The following is a 21,093-nucleotide window of genomic DNA, read 5'->3' as shown; positions in this document are numbered from 1 at the left end:
GATCAATGCATTGCAGGTACGATGTACACGCTTCTGCATGGTTTACATCCCAACCCCAGGTCTGTACAGAGCTGTTATGTGGCTGGAGGAAGTAAGCAATGGATTTCAAGTGCAGTGATGTTACCACACTTGTGCTGGCACATTCTACGAGTTCCTCTACAATGTTCCCATTCACAGATCCCTGTAAATGGATGACAGCTGTGTGGGCAGAGCAACACACAGCTAAGGATGCTACAGGGATGAAATCCCCATAATTCAGGTATGTGGGGGTTGAGGAATGCAACCATGTTTCATGTTTCACCCTAAATATAGTGTCGAGGAGTTATAACATCTGTCAGGTTTTTATTGTTGGTTATGCCTCCAATAGCGAGATTTGCCACTGTCACCAGAAGGTGAACCTGAGGGTAAATCTAAAAATTTGAGGTATTACTAGAAAAGAAATAGATGGGAAATCTCTGATGGGGAACAATTGTTCCAGTGACAACTGATGGAAATATACCCCTTTCTGTAGCGCTTTTCCTCTGGTCTACAGCAGCGGTTCTCAGCGTCAGGCCTCATGTTTTTCTTTACATTGCACAGCTGCTTTAAATCGATAAAGGGGGGAAAAAACGTGCTTAGTAAAAAATGTATTAAATACATATATCAAATAATTAAAAAGTCCAATGAGCAGCAGCTTATTAAGACAGGGCTTGACAAATTTGCTTGGAATCTAGGAGCCAGCTAAAAAAGTTAGGAGCCAGGTCCGTAACGGCGATTCGGACCTGTCCCTGGCCTGACATGGAGACAAGTGAGAGGAAGATAGCGCTCCTACCTGTCTCCAAGTCATTGCCCATAGCTCTTAGAGGGACATTTTATTTATTTTATTTTTTTCAAATGACAATTTTTTTTTTTTTTTGCATTTTAGTGTAAATATGAGATGTGAGGTCTCTCTGACCTCGCAGATCTCATATTTAAGAGGACCTGTCATGCTTTTTTCTATTACAAGGGACATTTACATTTACATTTTACATAGGAATAAAAGTAACAATTTTTTTATTTATTTTTTTAAAGAACCGTGAAAAAATAAAACGTTAAAATGAGAAAAAAAAATGTTTTAAATGCGCCCTGTCCCGCCAAGCTTGCGTGCAGAAGCGAACGCATACGTGAGTAGCGCCCGCATAGCAAAGCGGTGCTCAAACCACACGTGAGGTTTATGCTATGGTTGGACTTCTCTCCTTATGCATGGCTGAGGCACTGAGCATTTAAGTCTTAGTCGTACGGTGCCAGGAGCGTTTGGAGAATTTATGCAGCCATCCAATCAAAGCCTGCCAGATGATCTTCCATACAGGCAAAGGCCTTGGCTGGGCTAAAGCCATCTACCTGGTTTTGCTTGCCAGCTGGTAAGCAAGTTTTTCTTAAGGTGGTGGTGCAATTTGTTGATCGAGCTCACTTTGGTGTTTGTTTGGATCAGGATTGAACTGTCATTTCATCACATTCTGTTACCTACAAGCAATTGTTTGGATTTAACCTTAAAGCAGCGCAGCTTCTTCTTTCCATGCTTTTAAATCAATATCGATGACATGGTATTGATAAGAGCTATTTTATCTAAGGGATGTTTTGAAATTTTGATCATCTGAGGCCTCATTCGCGTGCAGCAAGATCCTGTGTAAAAAGTGGTCCGTACTGCAAATTCGCTCATACAGAGATACATGCGCTTATGCTTTGTATGAGTTGAGATGTAAATGGGAATCTGGACTGTTGATGTTTACATCTAGCCTTGAGTGATTGGGAATGAGTCATTCACCAGGCAGCAGCAACGCACACATGCAGAATAACTGGCCTTCAGTCACTCAGAATGACCTGAAGGTTGAAGTTCTGTGCCTGTGCACCACCGCCGCTGCCTACACATTGTTTACATTTCCCCCTAGCCTGGCAGTAGCTCATATATTCTATGTAGGCTGTATGTATGTAAAGGTTTGCACAAACCTCTACATACATACAGTGTAAAATATGGTGAACATCAGACTAGGGATGCAGATTTTGGGTTCTGGTTTTCTACAGCTAAACCTTATTGGCAAAACTGTGTGAATGGGCCCATACCATACAATACTGCTGCACTCAGATCCATATACATTCTAGATCTAAACGTTCGACTATCTCAAAGCAATCAGTAAAAACAAATTTAACGTAGTTTCCAATTGGAAGTAGCAGAGCATTTCCACACATGGTGGACACTTTTTGTAACAGTATTGGTGCTTGTGAGGACGTTCCCACAATCGGTGCTTCTGATTACTGTATTGGGTTGGTGTCATTGGGGTGTGTGGTGTAGGATTTGGATGATCTGCCTAATGATAGCTTGCTTCTCCACTTGTATGGTGCCTGCTGCACAGCCACACAGCACTGTGGTGGAATGGATGAAGGAGGGACTGGGCAAAAAAAGCAGCTGCAGAACACCTACTGTAAGTGCTGTACTATTTTTATATGACTTATCTAGTAGTTTCAAGGATAAGCTTGCCTGCTTCTAGTTCTGTAAAATGAACCTATACTTTGCCCATCTAGGGAAAAGTAATAGGTCTGCTGGAAAGTGCATTCTTCACTGTTATTCTGTGCTTGGCTGTCAGAACAGTAAACTCTCTAGTACTTCCAGGTACAGGGGGGTCCCTGGGTTACAAACAAGATAGGGACTGTAGGTTTGTTCTTAAGTTTAAATCTGTTTGTAAGTCAGAACAGGTACATTTTTTTTAAGTGTAGCTCCAGCCAAAAAATCTATTTCTTAAGTTTTTTGGATAACATAGGGAAGGGTTATCACCCCTGTAACATTTGTTTAGCTGTCTGTGCCCCTGTACAGAAGATTTCACCTCCCTTTCTGTCCCAGTGATAATTGGATTTTGAAAATTTTGGGCTGTTAGGGAAACAAGGATTGGTTATAAAGCATCAGTGGAGACACCTTTTTCCCATATTAACTCTTACAGGAGAGAATTTTCCCTTCCTAGAGGTATATTTCCTCTTACTTCCTGTTATCTCCCTCCGTTTGTAAGTCGGATCTTTGTAAGTAGGGGACCCCCTGTATAAGGTAGTGCACATGATTCTTTCCTCCCCCAGTGCATTGCTGTTTTATAGAGCAGCGTATCGCAGGCCTGAATGCTGTCACTTTTTTCACCCTGAATTTAACAGATTTTATAGGGGACTGAGGATGGAGGGAGGCTCCTTCTGACCTTGAACTCACACAGATCATGTAGGATGGGTGAACAAGGCAGCTACAAAGTGAATGAAAGGTTAGTATGAGCAGCAAAGGAACAAATTATCCAGCAAGCCTGTTAGTTTAGTGAGAATGAGCAAAATACAGGTTCTCTTTTAACATTTGCAGGATAATTGGATGTTGAGATAGAGTAGAGATGGATTTGAATACCCGTCAGTTTTTATTGCTTTCTGTACCCCCATTAGGGAGATTCCGCTTCCCTATTTGTCCTGTTTACTATTATCATTGAAAGTGAAAGTAATTGCCCACGTTTTGGGTTGTCCCCATAAAAGTAATAGAGGGGAAATCTTTCAATGGGGACACTAGTTGTTGTGACCCAGGGGACCCCAAGGGATTCCTTTAATTTGCAGGGATTTCCTCTCACTTCCTGTTTGGCTATAGGACAGGAAGTGAAGGGAACTCTCCGCAGTGGGACACAAATGACGGGGGAAGAAAAAAAAAAAAAAAATCTGTCCGGGTTATAACCCTCCTTTACTCTATCCCAAAAAAGTTTTGCCTCCTAGTTCTTTAATTTTGGAAGATTAATATGTACTAACAGACATTTTAATATATTGCAGCATTCGTTTTTTGTTTCCTTTAAAATACAGCCCTTGGAAAATTGTTACTGAGCCAATTGCCTGTGTATGTGGAGCCTAACTAACCAACTAATCCAAAGGTGCTTTTACTTTTTTCTAAATGGTTTTTCACTTTTTTTTTTTTTTCCCTTCAAATTTTACTTCCAGTGGAGACATGTCTGCATACTATGGGAAAATGCTTTTTCCTCTTATTCAGGATTTCTATAGTGCCAACAACTTGCACAGCACTTTGCAAACTAAAGGGGGATGATTACAATAGAATTCACTACCCTGCTTGTTAGTGCTTAAAATCTAAAAGGAAGGGGCAAGTAATATGAAAGGCAATAACTGAGGGATGAGCTGATTGAGAAAGTAAAGCTGGCTATACATACATGGTTCAGTTTTCATCTGGCTGAATGAAAAAAAAAAAACTGAACAGGTTCTCCCATACACACATTCAAGGTACCGTAAATGCAGGACTCCTTCCCGCTGTGTCATTGTATTGTGACAGCGGGATAAATGGCAACAAGCTAGTTCACGAGAAGTCAGTCGATAGACTGCTGGACTTCCTGAATTTTGATCCATGTATAGCCATCATAAAAGATCTAGTTTGACATTCAGTGGTACACATTTGTAATTTAAATAGCCCTCTTAACGTCTGAGCTTTAGATTTGGTCAAGGCTAATATAATGTGTTAATTATGTTTTCCTTTATGTTCCTGATCCAAAATGCTCAGCTGCAAATTCCATAAACACTTGTGGTCAGTGAGCCCTGCTTTGCATTTCCTCACAGTGGTTTGTAAACCATAATCTGTTGGAATTTTTTTCCTAATACTCGGACACTGAAGAGTAGTAGAGCCCCATGGCTGACTCTAAATAATGAAATAGCTGTGGGTTTAGGACAGAAGAAAGTCCCTTTAGTAAGAGGACTTGCACTGATGTATTTCCTGAAAATACAGCGTAAATCTTAAAGTGGTTGTATAGTCCATTATTTTTTAATTTTTTTAAACTTTTACCTATTTTACCTATAATAAGGCTTACCTCTAGGCAAAAAAAATCTCATAAACCTGTACGGTTTAGTAGATATTCCCCTCGCAATGCGCCGCTGACTTCAGTGGCACATGCGCACAGGGGATTCTCGGCTGAAAGTCCGGCAGACGCCGGACCCTCCCAAAAGAAATCTCCCACGCGCATGTGCGGGAGTGACGATATCGCGGCTCCGGCCACTCGCAACGCTGGAGCCACGATACCCAGAAGACACGCCGAGGGAACATGTTCGCTCACTCGGTGTGGATCGGGCCAGATGTCGGGGCCTCATTGTAAGGTAAGTATTTCATAATGAGCTAGTAGCTCATTATGCCTTTTTCCTTTTGCAGGTAAAAAAAAAACTTCAGCGGGTTTACACCCGCTTTAAAGCAGAGGTTCACACAAGAATGGAACCTCTGCTTTTTGGAACCCTCCCACCCTCCGGGGTCACATTTGGCACCATTCAGTGGAGATGGGGGTGCAGATACCTGTATAATACAGGTATTTGCACCACTTCCGGGAATAGCCTCCCACTGGAGTCACGCCCCTTACTGTCTCTCCCCCCCCCCCCCCCCAGCTGCCTCCTGGGAAATACACAGGTCCCAGGAGATAGCGGGGACCAGTTAAGATGCGCAGCGCTACTCAAGCATTCGCAGTAGGGAACCGGGAAGTGAAGCCATAACGCTTCACTTCCCGATTTCCTCACCTTCTGTGCTGCAGCTTCCCTATGTTGCTTCCCATGTGGGCATGCAATAAAGAAGTGGGGCCTGGAGCGCCGATGGGGGACCCCAGAAGATCTGGGCTGCTCTGTACAAAACTATTCCACAGAGCAGGTAATTATAGGTGCGTGTGTCTGTGTGGGTTTTTTTTTTGTTTTTTTAGTGAACGTTTACTATCACTTTAAGAGAAGTTGAGATTTAAAAAAGAAGAAGCAAACATACACAACTTGCCTAGGTAGATGCAGCATTAATCCCATACTGTATTTGTCCCCTGCTGCCTCCATGACTGAGAAGTGAGGGTAAAAGACCACTGATCACTTCGTTCTCGGAACAATTAGTTCCTGACAAAGAGTGGTGAGTGTCTGCCAGTCACCGGCTCTCTACTCTGCCCCTCCAGCACTGGGCTGTGGACAGGGCACGAGTGGCTGGCTCGGGCATCTTGGTGGATCTCGACATTAAAGAGTCTGGACCGGCTGAGTAACGTTTGCCAACAGTGGACTTTAGCTACCTGTCAGCTAATTACAAATCACAGGATTGCAGAACTAAGTGCATTCCTGTGACTCAAAGGAAAATGAGGCCAAAAGAGCTTCGACCCTACTTATTTTTTAAAAGCTAAATCTGGGCACAATTGCCTTCACAGGCTTTTGGAAGACAAGCATTCTAGTTCTTCAAGAGGACCTCACTATCATACAGACATACTTCTGCCACTTGATATCAATTAGTTTACATGCTGAAGGAAGTGCAGATCCCGCTGTACTTCATGGCTGACCCAGGTGTAAGTGCTGCGATCTCATAAACCTTAGTGCTCGGGCTGCGTTTCCCCCTCCATCTCTCTTCTTGGCATTCATAAAACAGATCCTGGGGCCATATGTTTTGTGAATGGAAAGGAGGAGAGGGGGGCAGAGGCATGACTCTATCTAGCACTAGGTTCTGTGATATCTGCAACAACCAGAAGGTACAGTGGGAGCTGTACTTCATTTGATTTCCCAAAGAACAAGAATGTAAATCTGTGATTGAAATTATGCCAAGAGGTGGGCGTTAAAACGCTGCTCCAGTCAAACTTCCCTCCCTCCCAGAAGAGTTGCTAAAAAAGCACACATGGTGGTGGACTTAAGTCAGGGGTGCCCAACCAGTGGCCCGGGGGCCAGATGTGGCCTGCGGAGCCCTCTGATGTGGCCCGCGACCTCCCTGCTGTGAGACAGAATAGAAAGAATACTGTTATTAAAGGTCAGTTTATTACTAAAATCGCAGTGTATTCTTGATTCCTCTTGTACCAAATTGTAATGTAGCTGTAATGTCTGCCCTCATGTTGTAAAGCGCTGCGCAAACTGTTGGCGCTATATAAAACCTGCATAATAACATATGGGCATATCTTTTCTTCAGTGGTTACTGGGCTGCTTTCAAACTGATCCGCAGGTGCAGGGCAGTTTACCTGCGGGTTACCTGCACTGAGCCGTAGACTTCTATTATTACCTGCGAGTTTGGTGATCTTTCTGAAAGTGCACGAAACCTGCAAATAATAATAGAAAACTATTGCAAACTGCAGGAAAGCCAAAGGTACACTGCGTTGCACACGTGGTGTGGCTAAACAGCAGCGCATCAGTGTGAAAGCAGCCTTGGACCCCTTTCACACGGTCAGTCCGACCAATTGAACCCTCCATTCACCTCCTAAGTAGTCGCAGACATAAACCGACTTGTATTCTACCTCCAATACGCTAAAAAGTATCGTGGGCTGCGTCCGTGTCTGCTCTCCAAATGCAGAGTGGACACGGACATGCCATCCACCGCTCCACTCATTGTGGCACATGACCGTTTACCAAGTCTCTTAAGTGGCCCTCGCTCTTCAAAAGGTTGGGCACCCCTTAGGTCTTAGGTGATTAAAAATGTTTGTCTATTTATTTTTCAATAACATGCCACTTTGTGTGTTTTTTTTTTTTTTTAATTTATTATGTGAAAGTTCATCATGCTAATGTCCCTGATGTAGCGACCAATGGTCCGTGTTACTTGGTTGTAAAGGTTTTTTTTTTTTAGCTTAATGCATTCCACATCCACTTATACTTACCTGGGCCCCATCTTGATCCAGCGATGTCCATGAAAGCATTGGCTCTCCCTGGGGTGTCCTGCTGCTGTCAGTCGTGGCTGATGAGTAGAGAGCATGGACAAGTCGTGCTCTGTTCATGTCCATTCACAGGAGTGCAGCTCGGGAGCAAGCCTGCTCGAGTACCCCCATAGCAAAATCACAGCATTGTGAAGCCTGGAAGAGTAACATCACTGAATCGCAGGTCAGCCTCTGCAGTTACAGTTTCCGAGATGAGTGACAATATTGCAGCCAGAGATGCATTACTATTCCTACATTTGGCTAGTTATTAAACAAAACTGCATTAGTTAGAAATTGGACTTTAACCACATTCTATTATAAAAAAAAAATTATATATATATATATATATATATATATATATATATATATATATATATATATATATATATATATATATATATATATATATATATATATATATATACATACACACACACATCTCATACAACCTTGTTGGGAAGTGGTTATATCGGGATCATAGCTGCAACCATGATCCTGGTAGTTTAGAATTTGCAGCCAGCGATGGGCTTTCCTGTAAAAGTGATCTGAGTGGCTCTACAGCCACCCAATCACTTTTTTACAGGGTGTGGCAGGGCCCCCAACTGCTGTTGCCAGGCTCTCTCGTGCAATAGGGGAGCCCAGGTCTGATGTGGCCAGTTCAGTTACAGAGGGGTCGTTTCATCTGGGATGTAGGTCCCACACGTATATGTCAACACTGATCGCAGCCCCCATGTGAGGTATCTTGGCGAACGTGAGAGCAAGAGCATTTCAAGCCAGAGCTCTAAACTTGAAAATGTTAAGGCTTTTAAAGTGCTGCCTGTGGTATATTAAAATTGTCCATAGTCTGTCTCCATTCAACTGGAGTGCATAATTTCAAAGTGTGACATGTTGGGAATATAATTACTACGTTAATCTCGGCGTAACGTCTTTTATATTGTACCAAACATTGGGTATTCTATTGTATTTGTGTGCACTAAAATTATTTTGTGTAGGAGTTTTTTTTTTTTTCCTAAAAGTTAGTATTTGATAAACTGCTGCACGACTATTGTGTGACATAAAAAAAATTGCAACAACTGCCATTTTACTCTAAAGGGCTTTGGTTTTCAAAAAATATATAATGTGTTGGGGTACTAAGTAAATATTTTAGCTAAAAAAAATGCAGATTTTTTTTACATGTGTGAGAAATGTCAATATTGGCCAAGCCATTAAAAAGTGGATGTAAACCCCAAATTTTTTTATTTTTATTTTTTAAAGAGGAGCTGCACCTAAAAAAAAAAAATATTAAAAGCCAGCAGCTACTAATATTGCAGCTGCTGACTTTTAATAAAATCACACTTACCTGTCCCAGGTTCCAGCGATGTCGGCGGCAGATGACGAGCCATCGCTCGTCTCGCTGCTGCCACCGCCGCCATCCTCTGTCAGGGAATCGGGAAGTGAATCATGACGGCTTCACTGCCCGGTTCCCTACTGCGCATGCGCGAGTCGCGCTGCGCGTCTCTTATGGTCCCCCGCTGTGTCTCTGGGAACTGTGTGTTTCCCAGAACACAACGGGGGGGGCGGAGCGTCTGCGGGGGTCTGCGGCGGTCTGGCCGGAAGTGGGTGCAGTTACCTGGATTATCCAGGTAACTGCACCCCCCTCCCCCCTGAAAGGTGCCGATTGTGGCACCGGAGGGGGGGAGGGATAAGATTAGCGGAACTTCCCCTTTAGGGTGAAGAACCGCTTTAACTTAAGAACATATCTGTTATAGCAGAGGTGTCATTTTATCTGTACCCAGTCTTGCCACGAAGAGTTAATCCAGCTCTGAGCAATCCTCATCTTTCTTCAGTAAGATACTTGAGGTGATTTTAGCCTATTAGTGCAATTGTGACAGAGAAAATTGAGTACTGTCCATGATACTTTTTTTTTTTTTTTTTTGCACTAACATTCATTTTTCATGGACGAGCTTTCGGGTGTGTCCCCTTCAAGGTCCAAGCAGTATTGCTTGGACCTTGAAGGGGACACACCGCAAAAGCTTGTCCATGAAAAATGTTAGTGCAATTAAAAAAAATATCATGGACAGTACTCAATTTTTTCAGTAAGATAAAAACAGACACAGAGAGAACTAGATGTCCATTCTTCCCCCTTGCTGTGACTGACAAGTGATTTCCTTATCTCATACACAAGCCTTAGAGAGGCATTCTGTGTACTTCACATCCCCCCCTCCTTTCTTCTCCAGCTCTCCCAGAATTGGCTGCACCACCCCTCCAGCATGATTGGGCATGCTGAAGTCATGTGGTGACTTTCCTGGGTTTTAACTGGATGTTAGTGATCATGGTACATAATCCACGAGACCAGCAGAATTTCAGTGTAAGAAATATTAATGCCTGCCAGGGGAATGTAGCGGTGAGTGGAAGGGAGATAAAGGGGGAGATATTTGATGGGTAAGGATACATGCAGGAGGCGTGTATATCCTTATAGATCAGCACTATGGAAGTAATTTAGTTCTGCCTAGCCACTCCAGAACTTAATCCCATAGAAAATATGTGGAGGGAGCTGAAGGTTTGAGTTGCCAAACGTCAGCCTTGAAACCTTAATGACTTGGGGACAGCCCCCCCCTAATAAGCAACTAAGCGCCCCCTCAATCCAGCAATGTGCACTGTCCCAGGACTCCCTCTCCTCATTGGCTGAGACAGCAGTGGAAGCCATTGGCTCATCACTGCTGTCAATCACAGCCAGTGAGCCAATGAGGAGAGAGTGGGGGGCAGCCTCAGCTTTTTCTTGTGAACGCATGGAGCAGGGTTTGGGAGCCGGTGCCCCCACAGCAAGTGGCTTGTTGGGGGCACTGGTCATGGGGGGGGGGGGGGGGTAGCCAGGAGCAATGGTGGGTTAGAGAATTGGGGCTGCTGTGTGCAAAAACACTGCTAAGGGCAGGTAACTATATCATGTTTATTTTCTTTCTAAAAACAAAAAAAACGAAACCTTTAGCCCAGGTTTACACTGTAGTAATGTCAGACATCGCATGTGATTCACACCTGGACTGCGGTGCCGATCACAGGCAATGTCTGTGCAGTGCCAGTTTTATGGCTGAACTCTCATTGGATCCGCATAAAAGAAGGTGCAGGGCCTCTTTTTTTTTTTTTTTTTTTTTTTTTCTGCCACACTGGAATGGGATCACATAGGTGTTCTCACCCATGCGATCCGATTCCTGTCCGAATCCACATTTCACACTGCGATCTGTGAACCGATCTGGGTGCGTCATTAACATTGTATTGACACCCGCATCGGTTCACAGAGGGCAGTGTTAACTGCCTGCAGCAGAGATACGATGCTATATCCAAAGCTAAGGTAAAAAACAAAAAAAAAACAAACATGGCTGGACTTGCATTTTTAAGACCTCATGCACGCAGCCTAAAGGGGTTGTAAAGTCTCAGTGTTCATTCTATGCATTAAGGTGAAAAACCTTCTGTGCTGCAGCTGCCCCCCTTTTTCTTAACTGAACCCGATCTTTCCAGCGACGAGAAGGAGCCCAGCAGCTCCAGCCACTGTCTCGGGTCCTCGTTGGATGGATTTATAGCAGCAGGAGCCATTGGCTCCTGCCAGTTAAATCCAGTGACACGGAATCCAAGGGACTGAGGCCAAGTCCTGCTGTCTGTGTCAATGGACGCAGCAGCAGGACTCGGGAGCGAGCCTGCACAAGTGCCCTCATGGAATGCGGCCGTGGGGGCACTCGAGAAATGTAGGAGCCAGGAGCGCTGCTGGGGGACCACAGAAGAGGATTGGGGCTGCTCTGTGCAAAACCCCTGCATGGAGCAAATAAGTATAACATGTTTGTTTTAAAACAAACTTTAGTATCAATTTAAGCCTGGTACACACTACAGTGGGTTGCACAAAAACTGACCGCTCTGGTCAAAGCCAATGTAGTAACCTCCCACGCTGAGCTGTTATGTTCTGACAGGAGGAAGCTCCCCCCCCCACCATAACACTCCGATCAGTGCTCTCTGCCATTAGCTGATCAGGAGTCGGTTGGCTGCTGGTTTTCCAGCATGCACGTCTGGCAGAAACGGCCAGCTTCTGTCCAGCAGACCGACATGCACACGGGCAGAATGACAGGCAGTATTTTTTTGTATCGGAAAATGTCTCCTGACAGTCTGCCCGTGTGTTCGGGGCTTTAGTGATTTTATGTAGGATCTTGCTGACGGCACAAGTTTGTGTGTATTGCATCTGAACTCATAAGGACCTACACGCACGTATGTCTATACGAGGTGAGATGTACATCCTGTTCTAACTGTTCACCATTTACATCTCTCCTGAATGGGTCAATCAGTGCAGGCGCACATTAAACTCGACCTTCAGTTATTGTGCACCTACGCTGATGTGAATTCCTGCACATTGTTGATGAAGCGCCGACCCTGAATTCATTAGGCAGTGTCAGCGACGCATAGAGTCCATTTATACTGTACATGCAAATCTTGGCAAAATATTTACATGCGTGTGCAATGTGGTCAAAAACAGACCACGAATGCAAATGTTTCTATTATTAATGTATGCAGCTAAATACCTCAGACCAATGTGGAACTGTTATTGGGCCCATGGCATATAATATTGCTGTGTTGAGATCTGTATACATTAAGGATGCAAACGCAGATTATTGTACCTATAAGTACATGAGTCCCAAGAGATGAATAGAAACAATTTATTACAACTTGGCGTCATATGCTGCATCAGTCAATGATTTTAAAGGCTTACTCATACCATGTCTGAGCTGTATTTTTCTGCACACTACCCCACATGTATGATGTGAAGAGGGCATGTAGAAATGTAGGATTGGGTGCTTAGGAGGGAGTTCTCTGCTTTGATGAAATTCTTTGTGGTTGTTATAAGGTGCAAAGCTTTCTGTACCAAGTGAGGGGGGAGGGGAGAGGGGAGACGGCACAACCACTCTAGTATAGTAAGTTCCAACCAATTTTAATAAAAAAGGATTAAAAGGTGTATACTCACAAAAGTGCATGAGAATCTCACATGTAAAAAGCAAGTCCCAAACATGTGCAGGTGGATGATTTACTGAAGACAGAGTCTGGATCACTACGCCGATGACTGCTGAATGGAGAGCTGCTCTGACAGTCTGACATGCACAATGTGCCTCGGTTTTCTCACTTCTAGGATGGGTTGTGTGGTCCACCTTATGTCAAAGGACTCGTTTTGAGGGACCTTCTTCCTCAGCTGACCCTGAGACCTCAGAAACTCAATGCCAGAACGAGCTGTGCAGGCTGCCCGGGCATCCGGCAGCCAGCCCAGTGCTCCAGCAGCCTGCACAACTCATTTCGGCATCGGGTTTCTGGGGGTCCTATTTAAACGGAGCGAGTGTTTCTCATGCACTTTTGTGTGTATACATCTTTTAAATTAAAAAAATGCGTTTGAACTTACTACACTAGAGTGGTTGCCCTCCCTCCCATATTTTTTTTTTTTTTTTTCACTAGTAATGGTGATGATCAGCGATTTTTTTTTTTTTTATTTATTTTTTTTTTTTTTGTCGGATTGCAACATTAAAGCAGACAGATCAGAGACCTTTTTTTGGGACCAGTGACATTTATACGGAGATCAGTGCTATAAAAATGCACTGATTACTGTATAAATGACACTGGCAGAGAAGGGGTTAAAACTAGTGGTGATCAAGGGGTTACATGTGTTCCCTGGGAGGGAGGGAGTGAACTGACTGGAGGAGAGAGATCGCTGTTCCTGATCACTAGGAACAGACAATCTCTACTACCCTGTCAGAACGGGGATCTTTTTGTTTACCTTGACAGATCCCCGTTCTGGCTCTCTGTGGAAATCGCGGGGCGCCGGTCACACACATCTGCTCTAGCGCCGTGCGCATGTATCTATTGCACGAATAGACGTCTAGCTACGGTGATTCGTGCAATAGAGCCAACCTGCCGGTCAGCAAGTGGTTGAAACAGAACATGGGGAAATGTACTGCATATTGTGTTTTGCTCTTTTTCTTTACCTATTTTGAGAACATGCACTATAAGGAGCATATATGACAAGAGGCCATTTTTGTTTGTGGCAAGGTCATGTAGTCTTGATGTCAATGAATTTGGTCACAAGTTTTCATTTGTTTTAACAAGCAGGGAAAAATGGGCTAGTGCTGGATCTTTGCAAAAAAATTTAAATTAAAAAATAGTAGTATTTGGCCAGGGTATATGGAATTGGATTGTTGCCTAAACCAGCTGCGGACAGGCATTGTGCTATATTTTTTCCATGCTTAAAATAAAACGCATACTTTGTATTAGGGCTGCAAGATTAATCGTTAAAAAGGAGCTGCACCTAAAAAAAAAAAATATTAAAAGCCAGCAGCCACTAATATTGCAGCTGCTGACTTTTAATAATATTACACTTACCTGTCCCAGGTTCCAGCGATGTCGGCGGCAGATAACGAGCGATCGCTCGTCTCGCTGCAGCCACCGCCGCCATCCTCTGTCAGGGAATCGGGAAGTGAAGCATGAGGGCTTCACTGCCCGGTTCCCTACTGCGCATGCGCGAGTTGCGCTGCGCTTCTCTTATGGTCCCCCGCTGTGTCTCTGGGAACTGTGTGTTTCCCAGAACACAACGGGGGGGTGGGCGGAGCCATGCGGCGGTCTGGCCGGAAGTGGGTGCAGATACCTGGATTATCCAGGTAACTGCACCCCCCTCCCCCCCGAAAGGTGCCGATTGTGGCACCGGAGGGGGGAGGGATAATACTAGCAGAACTTCCCCTTTAGAGTGAAGAACCGCTTTAACTCGCAATCTTGATTCAACCCCCCTCTCACAATCTTAATCCAGCATTTCCACAATTCGGTGCAGAGTTGTTCTCTGCTCACTGTTTATCAACGTTGCTCGGTGCTAAGAGATAACTATAAACAATGTAACATTTTGGTTCTTTTAGATCAGAGGCATGAAGTTCGGTCTGCAAACAAGTTCAGTTTAACCACTTAAAGACCAAGTCTTTTTCTGACACTTGTTGCTTACAAGTTTAAGGCTGGATTCACACCTATGCAAATTGGATGCAGGTTTCCCGACATCCAATTCGTATGGTAGGAGATTGTGACCGGCTCGCTATGGAGCCGGTTCAAATATCTCTGCTGCAACTCCGGTGCAAATTTGCACATGTTTCCTGTGCGTCCTTTGGTCCATTTCAGGTCTGAATTCAGCCCAAAAATTCAGGCTGAAATCGGACCTGAAACGGTGAACTGGGACGCGTCGGACCCCTGCTGTGAGCCGCATGCAGCAATAGTGTGAACCCAGCATTAAAGTCAGCATTTTTTGCTAGAAAATTACTTGGAACCCCCACACACTGTATTTGTGCAGCAGTCTTTTGAATGCAATTTGGGGAAAAAATACACTTCAATAAATAAAAACAAAAAAAAAAACGAAACTGTAAAGTTCGTCCAATTTTGTTTGTATAATGTGAAAGATGTTATGCTAAGAATCGTGATCTTTATTCTAATTGTGATTCTCATTTTTTCCAGAATTGTGCAGCTCTACTTTGTATTCAGTATAGTATAAACTGTTCTGTTCCAGGCCTAATGAAGGGGGTGTTTTCTGACCCATGAAATACAGTGACTTTGTGATGGCCTTTTATCTCATTTTTTGAAATACAAATCTGGATGATTTCCTTTCGGTGTGGCGCTTCAATCTCAGACCTCCTCATTTGATTTTAAAATGACGTTGGTGAATTGTTTCTTAGTAAACTTGTTCTGTAAGAAATAGACTGGCTTATCTTGGTCACTGACAAGTTTGCTTGTTGGGAAAATCTGTGTATTGATGCTGGATCTGCATATCGGGCAGAGAACTAGCATTTTCAGAAGCGGAGGTCAGCAGTAGTAGTGATCCAGCATACAGTTGCATGAGTTTACAGTGATATGGGGGTGCATGGTGTCTCTACATTGGGGAAATTTTATTTTAATCTTTGCTGTGGTTGGAAGTACTTTATACCTGGTATGCTTTGTATGCCGTGCACGGTACCCTGACATCTGAAAATACTTGATCCCTGGTTGTCATGCTGCTGATCTTTTGTAATTTCTCAGTCACTGACCTACACAAAGTTTTAGGGCCCCTTTCACGCTGAGGACATTTTCAGGCATTTTAGCGCTAGAAATAGTGCCTGTAAAGCACATGAAAACCGCCTCTCGTTCGTTTCAGTGTGACATTTCGCAATGGTGCGCGTGCAGGATGTTAAGAAAAGTCCTGCGCGCAGCATCTTTGGGGTGGTTTGGGAGCACTGTATACACAGCTTCTAAAACGTCCTGCCCGTTTGTAATGAATGGCCGCCGGAAAATTGCTTTGGAAGCGCCGCAACACGGGCGCTTTTAACCCCTTTATCTGCTAGCGGGGGTTAAAAGTGCCCTGCTAGCAGCTGAAAACCAAGCTCAAGTGTGACAGGGGTCTTAAATGTCTGAAATGCTGACTTCACTTGACATTTGCCGATTTGCAAACGCATTACAAGTCAGTAATTAAAAAATGATTGATGCCAAAGGCAGATGGGTATCTTGCATTTTCAGAGAATGTTGGTGATATTAACCAGTTCCAGACCAGCTGCCGCAGTTATACTGTGGCAGGTTGGCTTGGCTGGGCCAAGTGTCGTAGCTGTAAGTAGGGGGCACGTACGGACGCCCCCTAGGCGGCCTTGACCATTGGATTTGCTTCAGAACCTGCATCAGTCAGGGTCTGCATCGCCCTAGGCAGTGTCAGACTAGTGCTAGTAGCGCTAACATGCATGCACCATACACCTACTTTAGTAGTATAGTTTCTGAACGGATCAATATCTGATCTATACTAGCATACCCAGTAGTTTAGGGTTCCCAAAAATGCTGCGCTTTTGGGATCAGCCCAGATACCTGCTAGCACCTGCGTTTCAGCCCCTCTGCCCAGCCCACCCAAGTGCAGTATCAAGTGATCACTGTCACTTGCAAAACACATAACTGCAGCATTCGCAAAGTCAGGTCTGATCCCTGCAAACGTTAACAGTTTTTTTTTTTATTTATAGCATTTGAAGCAGTCGCTGACAGTCATGTGCTCCTTTTTTGAGTCTCACTAGTCTACGAGTAAATTTAGAGGCCAAAATGTGCCATCAAAGTTACACTAGTGAAGAGGTCTACACATTTCTGAGCCTGACAGAGTGAAGAGGGAATCGCCCATCTGTCCGATTCTGGCTCAAAATACGAACCAGTAGACAGCAGCGGCACCCTGACTGATAGCTCTGACGATGGAGTAGTGGTCCCTGCCAAGGTCAGGCATACCCGACCCCGTTCTTCTGCTGTTGAGGTGCAAGAACTGCAGGGCTCTCATATGGAGCAGAGAGCCAGTAATAGTGCCGCTCATCTTTCTGGTCAACTGGCAAGCACCAGCGGCCTAGTACATTCTGGTCGTACATCCAGCACTGCAGTAACACTTGGTGACGTGGCGAGTCTAATAAGTGCAGTTGAAGCTGGTGAGGTGGCAAGCACGAGTAGTGTCCCGCAGCCAACAAGAAGACAAACACAGGCCAGTCAAGCTCATAGTGCCCTTCCTGCTGCATTTGCCAATCCGAATTGGGAGCCCACTACTTCTGCAGCACCTGTACTGATTCACTGGCCAACCTGGAATTTAGGTGGAAACAGTTGCTTTTACGTCACTTGATTTGTATTCACTGTTTTTCACGGAAGATCTTATAGACCTATTGTGGACCAAAGCAATTTGTATGCTGGTCAATTCATCGCTGCTAATCCCCAGTTGACCCTTGCCAGAGATTGGAAACCTATTACGGTTTCAGAATTTAAGACCTTCCTGGGCCTATCCCTCTTCATGATATATAAAGGTGCATACAAAACTAGTGCTAAAAATATAATTAACTAATTAGTTGCACGTGGCGCTGTTACCTGTGTGCCTTTCAGTCAACACTCCCTAATCTTCTAGAAAATCATATCCCACATCATACAAAATGTGATAAATAATAAACACTTAGGTAAATACCCAAATTTACATTTAGATTAAGTGTACAGTGACATAAATGAACAAACGTGAATATAGTCCATCCGCCAAATACCAAAAAAAAATCTAAAATGTATAGAAAAATATATTATCTATAAAAATAAACCAAAAAAAAATTATATATAATATCCAAATAATAGAGTCTTTTTATAAAAGCGTGAGCAAATCTCCAGTGTTTAAGTCTCCTTATACACGTGACTCCTTCACCACACCATCCGTGCTTAATGACCCCCCTTCGTGAAAAAACTCACCAAATGCTAAGCCTTACACTCTCGTGTGAGGCAAAAGGGCTTGCAACAGATCTCTCAAGATGTAATTTGGATATCAGCACATCCGATTTTATCTTCTCCAATTGCGTACTTCAATGTGTATATATGAATACCTCAAAGAAAAATCACAGAGGGAGACCCCAATAGTGTAATACTGCAATCACTCTTTAATGTAAAAAATCGCACTCTTTATGCACTCACATGAACTTAAAAGGGTAAAATCACTTCAAAAGGATAAAGAAACTTGCTTCACAAATCCACTCCACAACAGCATTCTGAATACGTCGGGGCATTGGTGGTCACAGCGGACTTATTAGATACGGTACTGGATCACTTAATCTCACCCCTCCTCGTGCGTCCCGCCTGGTCCCACACAGCAGGTCCGTTCGAAGAAGGCGCCTTCAGATCAGATGATTCAGTTCACTTAGTCCTGTACCTCCTTCCCAGCTCCGTGTATGTCAGCTCAATGTTCACCAGATAGCCACGCCACTGATCAGAAAATGGGCATTTTGCAAGTTTCAGCTCACATTGATTTCAGTGAGGTTCTGGTTTGGCTTCCGAACGTCTTTGAAGTTCGCCGAATGAGGCTCAGACTGAACCCAGGGTAGTTTAGCTCATCTCTAATTGTCAATTGACAATTAGAGATGAGCTAAACTACCCTGGGTTCAGTCTGAGCCTCATTCGGCGAACTTCAAAGACGTTCGGAAGCCAAACCAGAACCTCACTGAAATCAATGTGAGCTGAAACTTGCAAAATGCCCATTTTCTGATCAGTGGCGTGGCTATCTGGTGAACATTGAGCTGACATACACGGAGCTGGGAAGGAGGTACAGGACTAAGTGAACTGAATCATCTGATCTGAAGGCGCCTTTTTCGAACGGACCTGCTGTGTGGGACCAGGCGGGACGCACGAGGAGGGGTGAGATTAAGTGATCCAGTACCGTATCTAATAAGTCCGCTGTGACCACCAATGCCCCGACGTATTCAGAATGCTGTTGTGGAGTGGATTTGTGAAGCAAGTTTCTTTATCCTTTTGAAGTGATTTTACCCTTTTAAGTTCATGTGAGTGCATAAAGAGTGATTGCAGTATTACACTATTGGGGTCTCCCTCTGTGATTTTTCTTTGAGGTATTCATATATACACATTGAAGTACGCAATTGGAGAAGATAAAATCGGATGTGCTGATATCCAAATTACATCTTGAGAGATCTGTTGCAAGCCCTTTTGCCTCACACGAGAGTGTAAGGCTTAGCATTTGGTGAGTTTTTTCACGAAGGGGGGTCATTAAGCACGGATGGTGTGGTGAAGGAGTCACGTGTATAAGGAGACTTAAACACTGGAGATTTGCTCACGCTTTTATAAAAAGACTCTCTATTATTTGGATATTATATATAATTTTTTTTTGGTTTATTTTTATAGATAATATATTTTTCTATACATTTTAGATTTTTTTTGGTATTTGGCGGATGGACTATATTCACGTTTGTTCATTTATGTCACTGTACACTTAATCTAAATGTAAATTTGGGTATTTACCTAAGTGTTTATTATTTATCACATTTTGTATGATGTGGGATATGATTTTCTAGAAGATTAGGGAGTGTTGACTGAAAGGCACACAGGTAACAGCGCCACGTGCAACTAATTAGTTAATTATATTTTTAGCACTAGTTTTGTATGCACCTTTATATATTTTGACAGTTTGTAACAAGTGGCAGCTAAGGTGTAGAATTTGTGTCATTTAAGCGCTGTGGTGATACACTAGGTAAAGGGTTCGGTGTGTGTGTATCTTTAATAATTTATCCCTCTTCATGGGCATAGTTTAAAAAAAAAGAAAAAAAAGTGAGTTGCGGTCATATAATCATCCTGGACCACTGACCCAATTCACCATATGCCCGTGTTCTCTGCCTCCATGACCAGGACACGTTACGAGCAGACCTTGCGGTTCATGCATAATGTGTGTGTGTGTGTGTGTGTTTACGAGGGAAGTGATAGTCATGTGGAGCCGGAGAACTTCCCAGACTACATAGGGAGTGCTGGTAAGATTGTGTGGGACTTGGTGTCACCTTATTGCGAAAGGCCTACCACTTGTAGGTGCCACTTTTTAGTCACCTTTTTGATTGTTAAATTGGTGCATCTAATCGCCGGAGCTTCCCCGGGCGTCTTGTAGAGTCCAGACTTAGACTGTGGGGGGGGGGGGGGCGGGGGGAGTCTGCTTGAAATGTAATAATTTGAAAGCAGTGAAGTGGAGGGATTCATGGAATGTTTTCATTCTGTCCTCCCTTCATGCAGATATGACAGTCCAAATTCCTATGGCGACTGGTGTTGAGGAGAAACCCCTCTGTGTCCACAAATACAACCTTAACATGGGAGGGGTGGACCTCAACGACAAGTTGTTAGCGCAGTACCTAATTGCCCCTAAGACCAGATGCTGGTATAAAAAAATGTCTGTATAGTTATTCCAATTGGCTCTGCTGGATGCTTTTGTGCTATACAAAGTTTCAGGATGAACTGGATCCTTCCTAAAATTCCAGGAAGAGATCATCACAGCTCTTCTGTTTCCAGATGGTTCTATGGCCCACCTTCCCAAGACAAATGTAGTGAGCTGGCTGCATGGGAGGCATTTTCAGTTTGTCCTCCCTGGCACCCCTGCCCACAGAACTCCCCAAAGAAGATGTCATGTCCTGACTCCACCCAAATATATATAGACTCTCCCAGCAGGCCAAGGGATCAAAGGAAACCCCTGCCCATTGGCTGAGATTACCCATAACCTGACCTTGGGGTGCCCTTCTTGTATCTAGTACCACCAAGTACCCGACCACCTAGTGGTATAAGAGAAAAGTACAACAAGGTCGAACTTAGGGAGAACAGATATCTAACAATCAACCAGGATAACTACTGGCAAGTAAATTTGTGAGGCGCAACCCTGCCTACACACCAGTGCCGAAAAGAGGATGTGAGATACAGTATATGATTCATCATATTTAATGCAAGTCCTGAAATTCTTAAATATCCTTGGGATATTCTTACAGCCGATCTCCGGGATAAAGAGATACCCTTGCAGTGTTCCTACTCAACCCCCTGCCCCACGATTTCAGGGGTAAAATGCTTGTTTGATCCAAGGGCTGAAGAGGCTGTATTTGCCTCATACCACCCTCTGAGAGACTGAGTGACCCAGGTATAACTAAGGAAGTAGTCCTAAAAT

The 21,093-nt window shown here is 43.9% G+C and overlaps 1 protein-coding gene across 3 annotated transcripts in view; it reads left to right on the top strand.

Moving 5' to 3' along the window:
- Positions 1–21,093, top strand: part of PWWP2A (PWWP domain containing 2A) — a 63,041-nt gene that overhangs the window by 10,870 nt on the left and 31,078 nt on the right. Inside the window, exon 1 of one of the 3 annotated variants that reach the window (XM_077468435.1) lies at positions 3,205–3,254. The exons of the other annotated variants lie outside the window; for them this stretch is intronic. Coding sequence (XP_077324561.1) covers positions 3,220–3,254 — 35 coding nt within the window. The 5' untranslated portion in view covers positions 3,205–3,219. Of the gene's footprint in view, positions 1–3,204; positions 3,255–21,093 lie in introns of those variants that run through there. 3 annotated transcript variants of the gene reach the window in all.

The sequence above is a fragment of the Lithobates pipiens genome, unplaced genomic scaffold, assembly GCF_037356315.1.
Source record: "Lithobates pipiens isolate NorthernLeopardFrog02 unplaced genomic scaffold, aLitPip1_a1.2 Scaffold_8, whole genome shotgun sequence".
NCBI lineage: Eukaryota > Metazoa > Chordata > Amphibia > Anura > Ranidae > Lithobates > Lithobates pipiens.
Note: the sequence above shows the minus strand (reverse complement) of the source record. Positions and strands in the feature narration are given on the sequence as shown.